The sequence below is a fragment of the Scyliorhinus canicula genome, chromosome 7 (assembly GCF_902713615.1).
Source record: "Scyliorhinus canicula chromosome 7, sScyCan1.1, whole genome shotgun sequence".
NCBI lineage: Eukaryota > Metazoa > Chordata > Chondrichthyes > Carcharhiniformes > Scyliorhinidae > Scyliorhinus > Scyliorhinus canicula.
This window is the reverse complement of record NC_052152.1, coordinates 196,102,461-196,121,907: the sequence shown is the minus strand read 5'-3', so window position 1 is coordinate 196,121,907 and position 19,447 is coordinate 196,102,461. Positions and strand designations below refer to the sequence as shown.

The 19,447-nt window shown below is 50.0% G+C and overlaps 1 protein-coding gene across 2 annotated transcripts in view; it reads right to left on the bottom strand.

Annotated features, from left to right (window-relative positions):
• Positions 1–19,447, bottom strand: part of LOC119969663 (solute carrier family 13 member 3-like) — a 46,320-nt gene that overhangs the window by 22,229 nt on the left and 4,644 nt on the right. The window contains exons 3-5 of one of the 2 annotated variants that reach the window (XM_038803599.1): positions 5,858–6,036; positions 4,746–4,803; positions 1,932–2,120 (exon numbers count right to left, since the gene is read on the bottom strand). In XM_038803599.1, coding sequence (XP_038659527.1) covers positions 1,932–2,120; positions 4,746–4,803; positions 5,858–6,036 — 426 coding nt within the window. The remainder of the gene's footprint in view (positions 1–1,931; positions 2,121–4,745; positions 4,804–5,857; positions 6,037–19,447) is intronic. The other variant, XM_038803600.1, reaches the window with a different exon arrangement.

Here is a 19,447-nt window from a genome sequence, read left to right as displayed (position 1 = left end):
TGGTCTATGCTGGTGTTTATGTTCCCCAGACCATCTCATCCTATCTATTAGCATTTCCTCAAATTCTTTCTCCCACTTACTAATCTGACTTCCCCGACACTGTGTGTCGATCAGCACTCAATGAGATTCCTCAGCCCACTCATTCAAGCAGAAATCAGACCATAAATGAGCATATCAGCTACCCTCTAGTAATTTTGATTATTTCCCTTATCCCATGATTCGGCCATGACTCTGTCACTTGTTGGTTATTTAGTCCTTCACTCTTGTGAGCAGAGATTTTTTTTTTTTAAGTACTTGTAAATAAAGTCCTATTCATATAAAGAAGCTGGTGTCCCATCTCTGCATATCTCCGAGGTATGAAACATAACAGGGAGGTTAGGAGGGGACCAGCTTGAAGGATGAGGGGTCGCTTGAGGAAAGTAGGTGGAAAGGAAATAGGAATGGATGAATAGCTGATGGTGGAATGAACGGCAGCTGAGCAAAGCACAGGGTAGGATGAAGGGCTTAAGTGGAAGGGATCATAAAGTCAGAAGAATGCCATTGAAGCCACCCTGCCTGTACCTGCTCTTTGACAGAGCTGCGTGGTTTTTTAATAATAAATTTTAGAATTCCCGTTTTTCCCCCCCAATTAAAGGGCAATTTAGCGTGGCCAATCCACCTACCCTGCACATCTTTTTGAATTGTGGGGGTGAGACCCACGCAGACACGGGGAGAATGTGCAAACTCCACACGGACAGTGACCTGGGGCCGGGATCGAACCTGGGACCTCGGTGCTGTGAGGCTAACCACTGTGTCGCCATGCCACCCTGGGCTGTGTGTCTAATAATGAAGGAGAGATCAGTGATGGACTAGTAAGATATAAAAGGGTTGGTAGGTAGGTGAAGGGTAGGGGCAGCTTACTATAGGAGTGATTGGATGGTGAAAGCCTAAGTAATAAGAGAGGAGGTATAAAGGGAACTATTCATGTTGATGTGGATGGCCAGTGATGAAGAGGCATCTAAGGCATTTTCCCGGGCCACAGGTGGGTGGCACAGTGATTAGCACTGCTACCTCACAGTGCTAGGGACCCAAGTTCGATTCCAATCTTGGGTGATTGTCTGTGTGGAGTTCTCCCCATGACTGTGTGGGTTTCCTCCGGGTGCTCCGGTTTCCACCCACAGTCCAAAGATGTGCAGGTTGGTGGATTGGCCATGCTAAATTGCCCCTTATCTCCAAAAGGTTAGGTGGGGTTACAGGGCTGAGGAGTGGGCCTGGGGAGGATGCTCTTTGGGAGGGTGGTTGCAGACTCAATGGGCCGAATGGTCTCCTTCTGCACTGTCGGGATTCTGCGATTCTACAGCAAAGGCTGCCAATTCTGGGGAGGGTTATGGAATTGAAACATATATTTTCTTTTTTATAAATACGTTACACTTTGACAGTCCAGATCGCGAGCCCAAGGTTATTGGATAATTATCAAGAATGGCGTACCCTGGCCAATTTCCCTTTCCTGACTTGACTTGCCAGTTACAGCCTCATCATCGTCTCTCAAAGTAAAACCGCCTCACATAACATCCAGCTGAAAATTGAACTCAGGAATTTTTAAGACCTGTACAGCTCAGCTATCCATTGTGTTAACCAACAGTACCTCTGCTTTAATTATTGGTAAATATTCCATTCATTTGCAAAGCCCTAAAGAAGAATTCCATTGGCAGGGAGCAGGTCATTTTGTACACCAAGCGACAGAAGGTATTCCCAGGTTAAGTATAATATAAGTTAGATATAGAGTCAAGGTTTCTGTTCTGCCTTAATAATGCACCTTAAACCCAACCTTAGATGAGCACTTCCTGCAAGCACTGAGGGCAATACTTGCAATTCCCTCATCCACCATCCTAGCAGCTTTTCTGAGTGGAAGTGACATTGAAAAATCAAACGGTTCCGGTCGTCGTTTTTACGTTTTCAGCTGTCCAAGGAGCAGCAGGTTTGGCGCCGTCCCAGTCAGTGTGGCAGTGCCTCCTATACTTGCAGCGTAAGGTATGCAGATAAGGAAGCCTTTCCAGAGCCTCTTCTGGTTCTCCTTCTCCTTCTTCTGTTGGGCTAGTGTCAAGTTAACATCCGTCTCTGACTTCTGTGGATGGCTACTGCTGGGGAAGTGGAGCAAAATGTTGAGCATCAGGCAGTGGTTCTGGTGAGCACATTTAATTGTTCATGCAAGTGTTCCAAGACTCAGTAGCAGCAGGTTAAGATAGATTATCGACTGGGGCAATATTATGTATCAACGACTGCATAAAACAAAAAAGCCAGGCTATGTAATGTACATAAAAGCTACAGTCAATATAATACCAAGGGGGCAATGAAATCAGACGACTGCAGGAATCAAAGAGTTATACTGAGATCTTACATAAATCTAAAGTATTCAAAAGGCAAACAGTTTTTTTTCAAAGTAGAAGTTCAATACTGAACCAGCCAATACGGCAGCTTAGGAATATTGGTATCGTGCTGAGAGAGAATGGCACAGGATGAAGGTATCATTGGAAAGAAGATGACAGTTATGGAGGCTGGAAGGAATGTAGATGTGGTGGGAATAACAAGGACATAATCCAGAGGTTGGATAGAACGGAAGATGTGCTGCGTTATAGAGTGTAGAATTCAGATCATAGGATGTTTTGCTCACAGTGAGCAGGGCTCTGATCAGGCTGAATCTTAATTAACGTGTCCAGTTCTGGTCACCAAGAAACAAGTGAGTCATGCGATCATTGCAAAGAGTCACAGCATTGATCCCTTAACTCAGGAATCTCAGTAATAAGGGATGATTCGAAGAACATGTGGGGCGGGGTTCTTCCTTTCTGAGACTAAGTGTTGATGCCGGCGCAGAATTCATGGACTTTCACGACAGCAAAACTGACGCCGAACCTGGAATGATTCAGTGGCTGTGGAGGGGCTAGCACTGGTGCTGCGTGGAACACAATCGATTCCAATGAAAAACGGTACGCGATTCGCCGGGTCCGTGATTGACGCTCGGGAGGCTGACAAGCTGCTGCCACACATACACATTACAATCCCCACAGACACTCATCCCAGCCAACAAGATGGCATTGGTTGTGCTGGAGCCCCCCTACAGCTGATGGGTCAGCTAGGGAGGTGGCCTGGGGAGGACACCTGTAAGACCTGTGTCTCTAGGTTCACAGTGGGCTGTCAGTCGTGTGCAGCTGCATGGCTGCCGTTCCGGCTGTGGCAATGGTGTTTTGTGTCCATCCACTGTGACCCCACAGCCCACCTCCTGGCCTCCCCCCTGCTACTCCCCCCGGCCAGTGGCACAACTGTCAGCAAATTATGGCGATGTTGGACACTTTCTGTACCCCCTCTCTCGCCCTCAGCAGCCATGACGCCAGTTTCACGAGTTTTAAAAGCACAAGTGAACCGCGCCGTCGGGAACTCGGCCCATCGGAGGCGGAGCATCACGGAGGCCCCGGAGAATACCGGGTCAGGTCCGCTAATGATATGCAAACGGTGCCTATTGTATATGCATTCCGGACCGCATTGACACCACTGTCGAGGTGACGGAGAATGGTGGTTTGACGTCAAATCGGCGCCCGCCGGGATTTTAGCGTCGGAACCTATTCTCCACCCAATCGCGTTTTGCGATTTCAGCGTCAGCCAACGTAAATCCTGCCCGTGTCCTTTTTAGCCCGACAAAGGAGATGTTTGAGATGTGACTTTATGGACGTATATATAATAGGCAATGATATTGAAAGTGATCACCACTCATGATATATTAAAGCTGGGAGTAGAGCCAGGAGACACAGATTGAACTGAGTGGAAGGTATTGCTGATTGCAGGATATTCATTTTAGTATAAAGAATGAACAACACTTGGAGTAGACTTGCAAGCAGAGCTGTGGAGATGAAAATAATGAAAAGAAACATTAATTGCAGCAATGGGTCTTTGTGGATGGAAACATTGGCTAGGCTACGTCCTGTGACATTCTAAAGGAGCTTGGATCTGGGAGAAAGCATCTGAGCAGGTGATGATAGCGTTTGTGAGTTCAAAGTTCAGAGGGCAATAAGCAACCTGTGCTTATACAGTATGTAGGTTTAGGCCATTTGTTGCATATTTAAGTGAGGTGTTTCTACCAGTTGCAGCAGCCTTAAGATATCGTTAGAATGTTGGAATAGATTTGTTTATTATTTTTTAAATAATCCTGTCCATCCATGCTAAACAGCAGACAAAAGAATTTACTGTGAATACTGTGAAGTGTGTGTGCATTAAAAACCCAAAGTGGCGTTTCATACCAAGGGTATTGGTGAGATAGTCTATTAGCTCTGTGATAACCCTCACGAGGCCCACGTGGACACACTGATAGATCTCCCCATGGGCAGAGTTACGAGCTTCCCTATTAGTGTGCGGAAGGATGCCCAGCTGGGACTCGTTACTTAGCCCTTTAAATACTGGCCCAAACCGGGACTGGCACTCTCGTTAATCCCCGACTGGGATCCTATTGTTGTATGCAGCGGTAGCAGCCTTATCCTTTAAATTTCTTGGGCCTCTGGGCTCATTGTAGGCACCTTAGGTTTGGTGCTAGCATTATAGAAATTACACTGCACACAAAATGGCTGAAGTACATAGCGGTTACTTTATACTAAAAAGATTAATGGACCATTGAAGAATTTTTCCTCTTGGGCTAAATAGAATAAATTTTGCCTCACATTGAGATTAAAGCGCATTCAAACACCCCCACCATTTTGTACATAATAACTTTAACATAGTACCTGTCATCTGGAATAAAACATGACACCTCATTGGGTATTGACTCCTTTGAAGTATTATCTGGAGAAGGAAAAAAGAAAAGTGGCAGACAAATTCTGTTTTATTAAATTTAGTAAGACGGATATTTAACTTAATACCCTTTGACAACATTGAATTTCACGTCCCCTCTTTGATCTTCTAATTGCTATCTTAATTTCCCTGCTATATTTTCCCAACTCCACTAAAGCCTTCAGAAGTAAGAACTTCTGCAAGTTGAACAAAGTATCCAGAAATGTTAATCAATATTCTTTAATTGGCTGATCTTAAAAATGTTCAACTAGTAGCTTCTGGGCAATTTAATCACGTAGAAAATGACGATTAAATTTGGTAATTTACTGTTAAATTCTTGAATTTTCTTTTTAGAAAGGTGTCCAATTGCTGACAGTTTTGAGGCAGTAAAAAGCGTTAAATGGGATGTTGTAGCTTGTTGTCCCAATCCTGCCCTTTGAGGGCTGGTTTAGCTCAGCGGGCTAGACAGCTGGTTTGTGACACAGAACAAGGCCAGCAGTGCGGGTTCAATTCCCGTACCAGCTTACCTGAACAGGTGCTGGAATGTGGTGACTAGGGGCTTTTCACTGTAACTTCATACTTGTGACAATAAAAGCTTATTATTTAAATCAAAGATGGGCTCCCAATTTATCATTTTAAAAATCTGCTTGTCAACATTCGTATCCACCACGAATTATGTGTACTGGGTATACTGGGCGCTGTTCTTTTCAGACAGAAAGAACATGTACACACATTGTGCCTGTTTCAGCTAAACAAAGTAAGTGACAGACATTTGCTGGTTCATTCCTTAAGGCAATGCTTTGACCAATCAGAATCAAACTGCCTAGTTTAAGTTTTCAAACAATGCTTGACAGTTAACTGTCAGCTACCATGAACTGATACATTCGCTCTGGCAGTGCCTCTACCAATCAGAGCCCACTTGCCAACTAATTAGCTCTCTTTTCTGATACAGTATAAAGTTGTTGTCTCTCCTGACATTGATATTCTCGCGATTGTCCTTGTCAGTTCAGACAATCCAATGCACTAACATTGTAAGCATCAATGTTGCCCAGAATATTTGGGTTACCTTTAGGGTCAATGCCATCTATGCCATCTTTAAGCTCATCAGACTTCTGGGTGAACTCTATGCTTCCAAATAAGCTTTCGAGCACAGCGTTGGCTATCGGCATCATCATGGCAGTGGTGGCTGTGTTACTAAGCCACATTGACAAAAAAGATGTGGTTATCATCATTCCCAGGATAAGCCTACAAAACACAACACCACAATAGCATTAAATATTTGCTACAATGCAAGTCTTTTCGTTTCTGAGTGAATTCTGAATTAGGGGAAAGAAAGATAAAGCACTGTGTTGAAAGTGATCAATGCTGAAAATATTATTTATGTGACACAGCATCTGAGCATGAAAGATTTCCAATTTTCCACCCAGGCATGAAACTGGCATTGCAAATTGTCACTCAATCATGGAAGCTGGATGAACAGAAAGACAAATGGGTTTGTTAGGTCAAGAGTAGCAGTTCAGGAATGCAAAGGGTCGCTCAGTATGGTTAGAGAGATAGCCAGCTTCGTCAGACAGTGGAAATGATGGCCCAATAGCCTTGTCCTGACAACAATTTGAAGGAAAAATCGAAGGTAAAGTCAGAAGAAGAGGGAGAAAAATCGGATGGGTGGATAAGATCGAGCTGTGGGCTGAGGAAGGCTGGAAGCAAGGCGATAGTAATGGCCCCACTAAAGCTCTGGTCAAAAAGAATCAATGCGCAAACATAAAAACTATCCAGTATCAGTAAGTTTCAATAACAGGTGGCAGATAACTGGTGGCAGATCCACAACCAACAGTTTTGCACCTGGGTAACAAGTTGTCCATCAATTTAGCTGTGACTCTGTCGTAATTTAGTATTATTATGGGCCAGGGTTTAGAGAACCCCAAAGTATATCATGGAGTACACCTGCCCCACAAAATTAAATAGATTTTGGTTATGGAGAACACAAAGGCCCAATTTACAGGTGTGGTGCAACAGAGAGTTAAAGTATGTTTAAAACAAAACAATGTTTATTCTATAAATCCAGTTAACATTTTATAAACACAGTAAACATCTTATCAACTACAAACACTGATATTTTCCCAAAGACAATATTCTACAGGTAACCCTTAATAACTTCCCAAACAACGACCATAAGTTAAATCCTTTTAAAAATAGAGACAGCAGGTTTAAATGCCCTACAGAAACAGGTATTACTTTGAAATCATCAATGATATGGAGATATTCCTTAGCTTGTAGAGAGAGAGATCATTATACAGCTGCTTGCTTTGAATGCAGCTATCCACCTGTGAAAACGAAACAAAAAACACACTGCATCTGTCAGCTCAAAACGAAAGTGAGAGACAGATAGCCCAGCTCCACCCACACGCTGACATTACTGCAGCTATTTGATAAACACTCATTTCTTAAAGGTACATCCACCTGCCAGTATAATTTAACAGAGATATCACCGTGTCTTTAATACATGTTTCTTTAGGTATTCCTGGAACACCACTTGCAAGGAGTGCAAATCAGAAATTCACAGCCTACAGTCTTCATTTTTCCAAACATTCATTTTCATACAAAATCATCATTTCTCATTGAGTACTCGCTGCAAGCATCACTCCTCACTGGGACAGCCCCAATCAGTGAATCACCTCTGCAGCGTCACCCCATTATTACTGTACAGGAGAGGTATTACCATATTTAGGTTAATATCATACAAGCCTAGTGATCATACAAGAAAACATAGCGACCAGCAACTTCAATGCTTCAGTGCAAGAAACAACTGCACAAGGTTAATACAAGAATACAAGAGACACTTGGAATTGGATTAAGTTTTATTGTCACGTGTTCCGAGGTACAGTGAAAAGTATTGTTCTGTGCACAGTCCAGACAGATCATTCCATACATGAAAAAAAAACATAGGTCATGCATGCTACACAATGTAAATACAATGACACGGGTGAAGCAGACAGGAGTGCAGTACTACTCAGTAGAGAAGATGTACGAAGAGATCAGTTTGGTCCAGAAGAGGGCCATTCAGGAGTCTGGTGACGGCAGGGAAGAAGCTGTTATTGAATCCGTGTGTGCGCATTCTCAGACATTTGTATCTCCTACCCGGTGGAAGAAGTTGGAAGAGTGAGTAAGGCGGGTGGGAGGAGTCTTTGATTATGCTGCCACTTTCCCAAGGCAGCGGGAGGTGTAGACAGAGTCAATGGATGGGAGGCGGATTTGCGTGACAGACTGGGCTGTGTTCAGACTTTCTGTAGTTTCTTACGGTCTTCCCTCCCCATCGCTTCGGATCCAACATTGGGCACTACTGTTGGGGGCCTATCAGTACTCCTTCAGGCACCACCATGGCACACACATCGCCAGCGTTGATGCCCTGAGTTGCCTACCATTGCCCACAAACTTGGACCCTCCACCAGTAATGGAAGAAGTCATAATGACACTAAATCTCCTGGATACCCTGACTGTATCCGCGAAACAAGTCCAGGTGTAGACCCAGAAAGACGCCACCCAGGCAAAACTGCGCCACATAATCCTGAGTGGTGGAATTTGATGACACACCAAAGAAGATATGAAGCCCTTCCCATCCAAACAGCAAGAATTGCGCGTGGAAGATGGCATCATCGTATAGGGAGCCTGGGTGGACGTCCCCCGGTCAGATCAGTGCCTAACCTTGACGGAGCTACGGTCACCCAGGGGTCTCCACGATGAAGATGCTCATAACGAGCTACGTCTGGTGGCCTGGGCTTGATACTGACATTGACAACTTGATGAAACTGCCCTTTCATAGAATCATAGAATGTACCATGCAGAAGGAGGCCACTCGGCCCATCGAGTCTGCACCGGCTCTTGGAAAGAGCACCCCACCCAAGCCCACACCTTCACCCTATCCCCATAACCCAGTAACCCCATCCAACACTAAGGGCAATTTTGGGTACTACGGGCAATTTAGCATGGCCAATCCACCTAACCTGCACATCTTTGGACTGTGGGAGGAAACCGGAGCACCCGGAGGAAACCCACGCACACATGGGGAGAACGTGCAGACTCCGCACAGACAGTGGCCTAAGCCGGAATCGAACCTGGGACCCTGGAGCTGTGAAGCAATTGTGCTAACCACTATGCTACCGTGCTGCCCTTTGTATCAGAACTAGAAACTCTCACCTTCGGCCTCTTTGCACCCATGGAAATGCCCAGGGAGACCCTGGGTATGAGTATATGCGGACTTCGCCGGGCCATTGATGGGATTGATGGCCTTAATCTTGGTTGACGCCCATTCTAAATGGATGGACATACACCGGATGTCGTCCATGCCTTCTAACGTGACCACAGAAACATTCTGGCAATCATTTTGTGCGCATGGGATTTCGGAGGTCCTTGGGTATTCTCTGCTCCCGGGACTAAGTGCCCGCGCCATCGTGAACGCCGTCGCATTTCACAGCGCCGCGAACAGGGCCCGGGCACGACCTATTCTGGCCCCCACAGGGGTCCAACACGGCGCTGGAGTGGTTCACGCCGCTCCAGCCTCCATACGTGGCGCCAAATGGGTGCCGCGCCAACCCCGCATGCACAGTTGGGACAGCTCAATCCTGCGCATGAGCAGTTGGGCCGCGCCATCCTGTGCATGCGCGGGGAACTTCTTACGCGTGCCGGCCCCTCACCAACATTGCGCCGGTGTTCTGGGGCCGACCGCGGAAGGAGGTAGGCCCGGGGGGGTGGGGGGGGGGAAGAGGTCGGCCCACCAATTGGTGGGCCCCGATCACGGGCCAGACCCCATCGGAGGCCCCCCGCCGGTGAAGGTGAGGAGCCCCCCCTCGCCCCCCCCTAACAGGCCACCCTCCCCAGCGTTCCCGCACAGTTCCCGCCGGCAGCGACCAGGGGTGGACGGCGCCAGCGGGAACCTGTCATGTCGGAGCGGCCGCTCTGCCCATCCAGGCCAGAGAATCGCCGTTTGCGGCGATTCTCCGAGCGGCCCGGCGCACTTCTCGTGGCGCTGGTTTCGGGGGTGGGGGGAGAATCGCGTGCAGGGGTCAGGATGGCGTGGCGCGACTCGCGCGGCACCCCGGAGATTCTCCCACCCAGCGTGGGGGGGGGGGGGGGGGGGGGAGATATCGCTCCTTGTGTCAGACAATGGGATGGCCTTCACCAGCAGAGAATTCCAGGCATTTGTGAAGCCCAATGGAATTAAACATATCCGAATGGTGCCATGCCACCCATCCTCCAACAGCTTGGCAGAACGGGCGGTCCAAACATTTCATAACAAAATGAAGAAACAGACCGTTTGGTCTGTACACACCAAACTGGCCCAGTTCCTCTTTGATTACAGGACCATGCCACACACTACAACGGGAGTCGCACCGGCGGAGCTGCTCATGGGCCATCAACTATGGGCCATGTACAGCCGATTGTTTCCCAATCTAGTGGGGAAAGTTGGAGTCAAGACAGGAACCCCAGAAAATAAATTTTGATACCCGAAGGCCCAACAGGAGGCCAACGTTAGATCTCCTTAGATCCCAGGAGTTGCGATGGAAAAGACTGTCCCCGTTTCATACAAAGTCAAGACTAAAGAGAAGACCACAAGGAAACATATAGAACCATCGTAGGAGCAGTGAATCCTCCCATGTTTAAATGTTTCCTGATGGGACGACGCCATCAGCATTCATCTCCAGGCAGGGGACTCAGTCCATGGGAAACCTGAGAGTCATTCCCATTCGAAGATGGAGACTCTGGATCAGAAATGGAGACTTAGACGACTGCTCCTCAGCCAGAGGTCAGCGTTGAAGAGGAGCCCCCACCAGTGGTTTTTCGGCTCTTTGCCAGGAAGCAACGATCCCCTATCAGCTTTGTGCCCCCCCCGATCCGGCTCCACTGATGGTTGACCCGAGGCAGTGTGCCATGAGTGAAGGAGGCTACATCATCATGGCAGTGGTGGGGATGATCTGGACTTGGGAGGGTGGGTGCGGTAAGTGATAACTCTCACGAGGATCAATGTGGATCACTAATCGATCTCCCCACTGGGTGAGTAGGATATGGGTTCCGTCCAGCTGGGACTCAGTAGTGAGCCCGTTGGATGCTGCACCCAGACCCGGACTGGGAGTTCCGATAGTCCTGGGCTGGGACATTTGCATTATACGCCATGGAAGTGACTTTGTCTTTTGAGTGAAAATAAACCAGTTTAACGTCTCCTGCATTACATCAATATTTATTTTACAATATTTGAACCTAGATATATAAATTGGACTTTTTGAATGCAAACATTATCCTAGTTAAAATTAATAGATTAAAATAATGGCCATTAGAAAATCTAGACTGTATTGTAAACTATACAGTGCAAAATGTTATTGAGACTTTGAGAGAATCTGTCAGTCAAAGAGAGATGTTTTCACTTTCACAACTTCCGATAGAGCAACAGTGGTTAGCACTGTCGCTGCACAGCGGCAGGGTCCCAGGTTCGATTCCTGGCTTGGGTCACTGTCTGTGCGGAGTTTGTACCTTTTCCCTGTGTCTGCATGGGTTTCCTCCGGGTGCTCCGATTTCCTCCCACAAATCCCGAAAGACATGCTGTTCGGTAATTTGGACATTCTGAATTCTCCCTCTGTGTACCTGAACAGGCGCCGGAATGTGGCGACGAGGGGCTTTTCACAGTAACATCATTGCGGTGTTAATGTAAACCTACTTGTGACAATAAAGATTATAAACAGGTCCAATGTAAATTTTCAGTGACTTCAGTGGAAATCGGTCTGCTTCATCGACAGGTGAACAATCCAAAAAATATTTTAAATATTTAACCCAAGGAACATTTCAGTTAACCGCTTCATGTAATTAACGTTTAACAAGAAGGTATGTGAATGTTTTAAATTGTATAAAGTATATTTGTTGTTACTGACCTTGTGAATATATCAGCTCATTGTGTCAATGTGCAAAGACATTCAAGCAGATAATTGTGCATATTGGGTTGAGATAAAGAGCGGGGTGAGGAATGTAAACGCAAATAGGTTTTGGCTGGTTTGTGATGCGGAGCGAGGCCGGCAGTGCAGGTTCAATTCTTGTACTGGCTGACGTTATTCGTGAAGGCCCCACCTTCTCAAACTTGGCCCCTTCGCCTGAGGTGTGGTGACCCTCAGGTTAAATCACCAGCAGTCAGCTCTCTGAAAGGGGAGAGCAGCCTACGGTCCTCTGGCAACATTGACCTTTTTATTTACATTTTTACTGCCCAGGCGGTGAGTTTGAAACTAACTCCCTAAGAAATGAAATGAACTGAAAAATCGCTTATTGTCACAAGTAGGCTTCAAATGAAGTCGGCACATTCCGGTGCCGTTAGGATAATGCCAGTTTCGACAGGAGAGTTGGCTCATAAGATTTATGAAATCATGAAACCAGGCGGAAATTGCTCGGCACTTTTGTCCAGCACTTTTTTCAGATTCTTATACTTATCATTCTTATGACGAGTAATTGAGCCATCGTATTCTTCTCAATTTGCGTGACATTCCTCTATCCATTCTTGTCATGGCATATTAGAGATAATTTACTTCAACAAGCCTGACATCTTCCCTCGTCGACAGAGCAATGTGAACAAAAAGTAAGAGACTGTACTTGGGATGTGGGAAATCTGAAAGAACAAAAAGAATCTGCTGCAAAAAAAACAGCAATTGTGGAGTGAATCATCAGGTTAACAATACCAGGATGCTGAATGGTGGACTTTGAAATGTTATGGTCTCCAGAGACCTGCTGAGTGTTTCCAGCATGTTCTATTTCAATGTCACATGAACCTTCAAGGCTCAAGTGTCCCTTTACAAATGTTGCAAATCTTGGTGTTTTCCAACATCTTTGAGCTTGATTTACCATTTGATTGTAAAGAAAACTGTGGCTAGACTTCCGATTGCGGCTATGCGGGGCTAAGTCGCACGTTCGGCAGCTCCCGCTAGAAACGGACTTTTGGGCTCTTTTTTAGGGCCCCCAACGGCATTTTTGCGATGATTCCCAGTGTGGGAAGGGGACAGCAATATTCCCCCGGCACTGTATGGATTGGACCAGGAGTGGAGCGGTGAAAAAAGTGGAATTGGAGCAGAGAAAGGTGCGAGGGAAGAAGACCAAGATGGCGGTGGGTGGAGACCAGGCAGCGTGGGCGCAGTGGTCGCAAGAGTTTCTCCAGCGCTGCTTCACGGAGCTGAAGGCAGAGCTGCTGGAGCCGATGAAGGCGTCAATTGACAGGCTGCTTGAGACCCACACGGCCCAAGGGGCGGCGATCCGGGAAGTCCGGCAAAAGGTCTCGGAGAATGAGGACGAGATCTTGGGCCTAGCGATGAAGGTGGTGGCGCACGAGGCGCTCCATAAGAAATGGCAGGCGAAGCTCAAGGTCATGGAGAACCGGTCGAGAAGAAAGAACCTGCGGATTCTGTGTCTCCCGGAGGGGCTGGAAGGATCGGATTTGGGTGCCCACGTGGTCACCATGCTGAACACGCTGATGGGCGCGGGGGCCTTCCAGGGGCCCCTGGAGCTGGAGGGGGATCATCGGGTGCTGGCGACGAGGCCCAAGCCCAGCGAGCCGCCGCGGGCGGTGCTGGTGTGGTTCCACCGGTTCGCGGACAGAGAATGTGTGTTAAGGTGGGCCAAAAAAGAGCGGAGCAGCAGGTGGGAGAACGCGGGGGGGGAGGAGGAGAGAGAGAGAAAGTTGTGTGGAGGGGGGAGGGGGGGGAACTGGGTTGCTGCTGGAATGGCCAAGGGGGAGGTCGAGGTCGAGGCGGGGATCTGACGCTGGGGGGAACGGGAAGTGCGGGGGGCGAGGACACGTGGCTGGCCTAGAAAGAGTTATGGCTAGTCGGCTGGGGAGGGGGGCTGGTAGCCCCCAGATCCGGCTGATAACCTGGAACGTAAGAGGCCTGAACGGGCTGGTCAACCGGGCCCGGGAGTTCGCGCACCTGAAGGGGCTGAAGGCAGATGTGGTCATGCTCCAGGAAATGCATCTGCAGATGGTAGATCAGGTAAGGCTGAGGAAGGGGTGGGTAGGGCAGGTGTTCCATTCGGGGCTGGATGCAAAAAATTGGGGGATGGCGATTTTGGTGGGGAAGCAGGTGTCGTTTGAGGCGTTGAGCATTGTGGCAGACAACGGAGGTAGTGATGAGACCATCAATTCACGCGACACGTGGTTAGAAGTGAACAGTGGTTTTAATCGTCTTACAACAGAGCCTGCCTGTGACACGATGAACTCCAGATGAACTGCAGGCAGGCTCTCAGCATCAACCTTTATACTTACGGTTAGGGGGGAGGAGCCATGTGTGGAGCCAAGGGTGGAGCCCAGTACAAACTCTCGTATACTCCCAGTGCATCTCCCCCTAGTGGCAGAGCAGCACAACTGCTCATGTGCCGAGCTTACAGAGACATAGTAAAACAGTGTGAATTACGCTACTGTGATTCACCACATTCACCCCTGTAAAAAAATCAAGTCCGGCGGGGGTGGTGGCTTACAGATTGAGTCTGTCCGGTGGCCGAGTTGTCCGCTGTGATCGGCGGAGCACCGGGGTTGCAGCCCCTTCTGGTGGCTGGATGAGCACCGTCGGTTGGGATACGATGGCGGACTCCGGGGGCGATTCCGCCCGAGCTTCATACCCGTCTGGTTCGACTGGGGACTGGGGGCGCTGGGAGCTAGCTGGCGCGGGCGTGCAAAACAAATGTAGCGAACTGGTATGTGCGGGGGCGTGGGGGGCGAGTTGGGTGGGATGTAGTGTGAGGGGTACCTCGGCGCTGGTAGTGGGGGGGTTGGATCCTGCAGGTGCTAGGTCCCGGAGGGATACGGTGTCCTGACGGCCGTCAGGGAACTCTACGAAGGCGTACTGGGGGTTTGAATGCAGTAGGAGCACTTTCTCTACGAGTGGGTCAGTTTTGTGCGTTCTGATGTGCTTCCGGAGGAGTACTGGGCCCGGTGTCTTCAACCATGCCGGGAGCGAAACCCCCGTGGTAGTGTCCCTGGAAAAAGTAAAGAGCCGCTCGTGAGGGGTCTGTTTGGTAGCGGTACATAAGAGGGACCTAATAGCGCGGAGCGCGTCAGGGAGGACTTCTTGCCAATGGGAGATCGGGAGATTCCTGGACCGGAGGGTCAGTAGAACGGTCTTCCAGACCGTCACATTCTCCCTCTCCACCTGCCCGTTCCCCCTGGGGTTATAGCTGGTAGTCCTGCTCGAGGCGATGCCCTTACCGAGCAGGTACTGACGCAGCTCGTCGCTCATAAAGGACGAACCCCGGTCGCTGTGTACATAGCTGGGGAAACCAAACAGGGTGAAGATACTATGCAGGGCCCTAATGACTGTGTAGGAGGTCATATCGGGGCACGGGGTAGCAAAGGGAAAACGGGAGAACTCGTCTATGATGTTCATGAAGTACACATTCCTGTTAGTCAAGGGGAGTGGCCCTTTGAAATCAATAGCGAGGCGTTCAAAGGGCCTAGAAACCTTGACCAGGTGGGCCCTGTCTGGTCTGTAGAAGTGCGGTTTGCACTCTGCAGATCGGGCAATCCCTGGTGACAGCTTTTACCTCCTCGGTGGAGAAAGGCAGATTTTGGGCTTTAATGTAGTGGGCGAGCCGGGTGACCCCCGGGTGGCAGAGATCATATTCGATGGTTCTTAAGCGGTCGCTCTGTGTGCTAGCACACGTCCCGCGGGACAGGGCATCTGGGGCCTCGTTGAGCTTCCCCAGTCGATACATAATATCGTAATTGTAGGTGGAGAGTTCAATCCTCCACCTCAGAATTTTGTCATTTTTAATTTTGCCCCTTTGCGAGTTGTCAAACATGAAGGCAACCGATCTTTGGTCGGTGATGAGGGTGAACCTTCTACTTGTGAGGTAGAGCCTCCAGTGACGAATAGCCTCCACAATGGCTTGTGCTTCCTTTTTGACTGAGGAGTGTCGAAGTTCCGAAGCGGAGAGGGTTCGGGAGAAAAATGCGACTGGTCTCCCTGCCTAATTTAATGTGGCTGCAAGAGCTACCTCTGAGGCATCGCTCTCAACCTGGAAAGGAGACGGATTCATCCACCGCCCGCATGGCAGCCTTGGCGATGTCCTCCTTGATGCAGTTGAAGGCCTGGCGAGCTTCAGCTGACAGGGGGAAAAGTGTGGCCTTAAATAGTGGGCGGGCTTTGTCCGCATATTGAGGGACCCACTGGGCATAATACGAAAAGAATCCCAAGCACCGTTTGAGGGCCTTGGGACAATGAGGGAGAGGGAGTTCTAAGTACGGTCCGGGTCGGGACCCAGGACTCCGTTTTCCACGACATAACCGAGGATGGCTAGTCTGGTAGAGCGGAAAATGCATTTCTCCTTGTTGTATGTGAGGTTAAGCTTCTGGGCCATCTGGAGAAATCGGTTGAGGTTGGCATCGTGGTCCTGCTGGTCATAGCCGCAGATGGTGACGTTATCCAAGTACGGAAACGTGGCCCGCAGCCCGTACTGGTCCACCATTCGGTCCATTGCTCGTTGGAACACCGAAACCCCATTCGTGACGCCAAAGGGGACCCGGAGGAAGTGGAAGGGGCGGCCATCGGCCTCAAACGCCGTGAAGTGGCGGTCCTCCGGGCGGATTGGGAGTTGGTGGTATGCAGACTTCAGGTCCACCGTGGAAAAAATCTGATACTGGGCGATCTGATTCACCATGTCTGCAATCCTGGGGAGGGGGAACGCGTCGAGGAGCGTAAACCGATTAATAGTCTGACTATAGTCTGTGACCATGCGGAATTTTTCCCCGGTCTTGACGACCACCACCTGAGCTCTCCAGGGACTGTTACTGGCCTCTATGATCCCCTCACGTAAGAGCCTCCGAATCTCGGATCGAATGAACATCCTGTCCTGTAGGCTGTACCGCCTGCTGCGAGTGGCTATGGGTTTACAGTCCGGAGTGAGGTTGGCAAAGAGAGGATGGGGGGAGATTCGCAGCGTGGCTAAGCTGCAGATAGTGAGTGGGGGTAGGGGTCCGCCGAAGCTGAGGGTGAGACACTTGAGATTGCATTGAAAATCGAGTCCCAATAATAGTGGGGCGCAGAGTTGGAATTTAGAATAGCTAGCGCCTTGGATTGTTAGAGATGCGATGGACAGATGGGAACCCGAAGCGAGGGAGATAGTTTGCCGTGCAGGAAAAACGGGAAGCGAACAGAGTCTTACCAGATCTCGGTGTACGAAGCTCTCAGTGCTCCCGGAGTCGAAAAGGCACGGTGTACTGTACCCGTTGGTTTTGACCGTTGTCATAGAGTTGTTGAGATGCTTTGGGTGCGATTGGTCCAGTGTGACTGCGTTGAGTTGCGGGTAGTCGGCGGCTCGGTCGGCTGCGCTGGGATGGCCCCACGATGAGTGCCCCCTTCTCCAGCAGTCGCTAAATTTAGTGCCCCCTTCTCCAGCAGTCGCTAAATTTAGTGCCCCCTTCTCCAGCAGTCACTGGCGCACGTAATTCGATCTAAGGCCTGCAACAAAGACATCGCGGACAGCAAGTTCTCTATGCTCTGTAGCAGTTACAGGCTGATAATTACAGTCCCGGGATAAGGCTTTCAAGTCTCTGAGGGATTCTTCTCGCGATTCTGTGGGGCGCTGGCAGCGAGTAGTAAAAACATGGCGCACGTACACCTCATTGGTAGACCTCACATACATTCTATTGAGTAGGGCTAGGGCCTCTGTATATGAGCTGGTACAGTTTAGCTGAGTAGATATACGATGGCTCACCCTCGCGTGCAGTAGACTGAGTTTCTGCTCCTCCGTCGTTTCTGGGGTGCTTGCTTCAGCCAGGTAGGCCTTAAAACATCGGAGCCAATGCGAAAAGATTTCTTTCGCCTCTGCATCCTTGCGGGTTGAGTTCCAGTCGCTTAGGCTTGAGGGCTGATTCCATGGTCATCAATTCACGGGACACGTGGTTAGAAGTGAACAGTGGTTTTAATCGTCTTACAACAGAGCCTGCCTGTGACACGATGAACTCCAGATGAACTGCAGGCAGGCTCTCAGCATCAACCTTTATACGTCCGGTTAGGGGGGGGAGGAGCCATGGGTGGAGCCAAGGGTGGAGCCCAGTACAAACTCCCGTCCACTCCCAGTGCATCTCCCCCTAGTGGCAGAGCAGCGCAACTGCTCGTGTGCCGAGCTTACAGAGACATAGTAATACAGTGTGAATTACGCTACTGTGATTCACCACAGGTAGGTACGTGATGGTGAGTGGTAAGCTGCAGGGGGTGCGGGTGGTTTTGGTAAATGTATACGCCCCGAATTGGGACGATGCGGGGTTCATGCGGCGCATGTTGGGCTGGATCCCGGACGTGGAGACAGGGGGCTTGATAATGGGGGGGGGGACTTCAACACGGTGCTGGATCCGGCATTGGATCGCTCTAGGTCTAGGACGGGCAGGAGGCCGGCGGCAGCCAAGATGCTGAGGGGGTTTATGGACCAGATGGGAGGAGTGGAGGTTTGCGAGGTCGGGGGCCAGGGAATTCTCATTCTTCTCCCATGTTCATAAGGCCTACTCTCGGATTGACTTTTTTGTAATGAGCAGGGCGCTGATTCCGAGGGTGGAGGACACGGAGTATTTGGCGATAGCCATCTCTGACCATGCCCCTCATTGGTGGACCTTGAGCTGGGGGAGGAGGGGCACCCGCGCCCGCTGCGGCACTTGGAGGTGGGGTTGTTGGCAGACGAGGAGGTGTGCGGGCGGGTCCGGGGGTGTATAGAGAGGTACCTGGAGGCCAATGATAACGGGGAGGTGCAGGTAGGGGTGGTCTGGAAGGCGCTGAAGGCAGTGGTCAGGGGAGAGCTGATCTCCATCAGGGCCCACAAAGAGGGAAAGGAGAGGAGAGAGAGGGAGAGGCTAGTGGGGGAGATGGTAAGGGTGGATAGGAGGTACTCAGAGGCCCCTGAGGAGGGATTACTTAAGGAGCAGCGTAGCCTCCAGGCCGAGTTTGACCTGTTGACCACCAGGAAGGCGGAGGTGCAGTGGAGGAAGGCGCAAGGGGGGGGTGTACGAGTACGGAGAGAAGGCTAGCCAGCTGGCACACCAGCTTCGGAAGCGGGAGGCAGCGAGGGAGAACGGGGGGGGGGGGGGGGGGGGGGGGGGGGGGGGGGTGAGGGAGAGGGGAGCACGGTACAAAGTACGGGGGGTATTAATGAGGTCTTCAGGGACTTCTACGAGCGACTGTATCGGTCTGAGCCCCCATCGGAGGAGGGGGGGGTGCTCCGGTTTCTGGACCGGCTGAGGTTCCTGAAGGCAGAGGAGGGGCAGGTGGCGGGGCTGGGGGCGCCTGTTGGGTTGGAGAAACTGGTTAAGGGACTAGGGAGTATGCAGGCGGGGAAGGCACCAGGGCCAGATGGGTTCCCGGTGGAGTTCTATAGGAAGTACGTGGACCTATTGGGCCCGCTGCTGGTAAGGACTTTCAGCGAGGCAAGGGAGGAGGGGGTCCTGCCCCCGACGATGTCTAGGGCGCTGAGCTCTCTAATTCTGAAGCGGGACAAGGACCCCTTACAGTGTGGGTCGTATAGGCCGATTTCGCTCCTGAATGTGGATGCGAAACTTCTAGCAAAGATATTGGCCATGAGGATCGAGGACTGTGTCCCGGGGATCATATACGAGGATCAGACGGGTTTTGTAAAGAGAAGGCAGTTAAATACC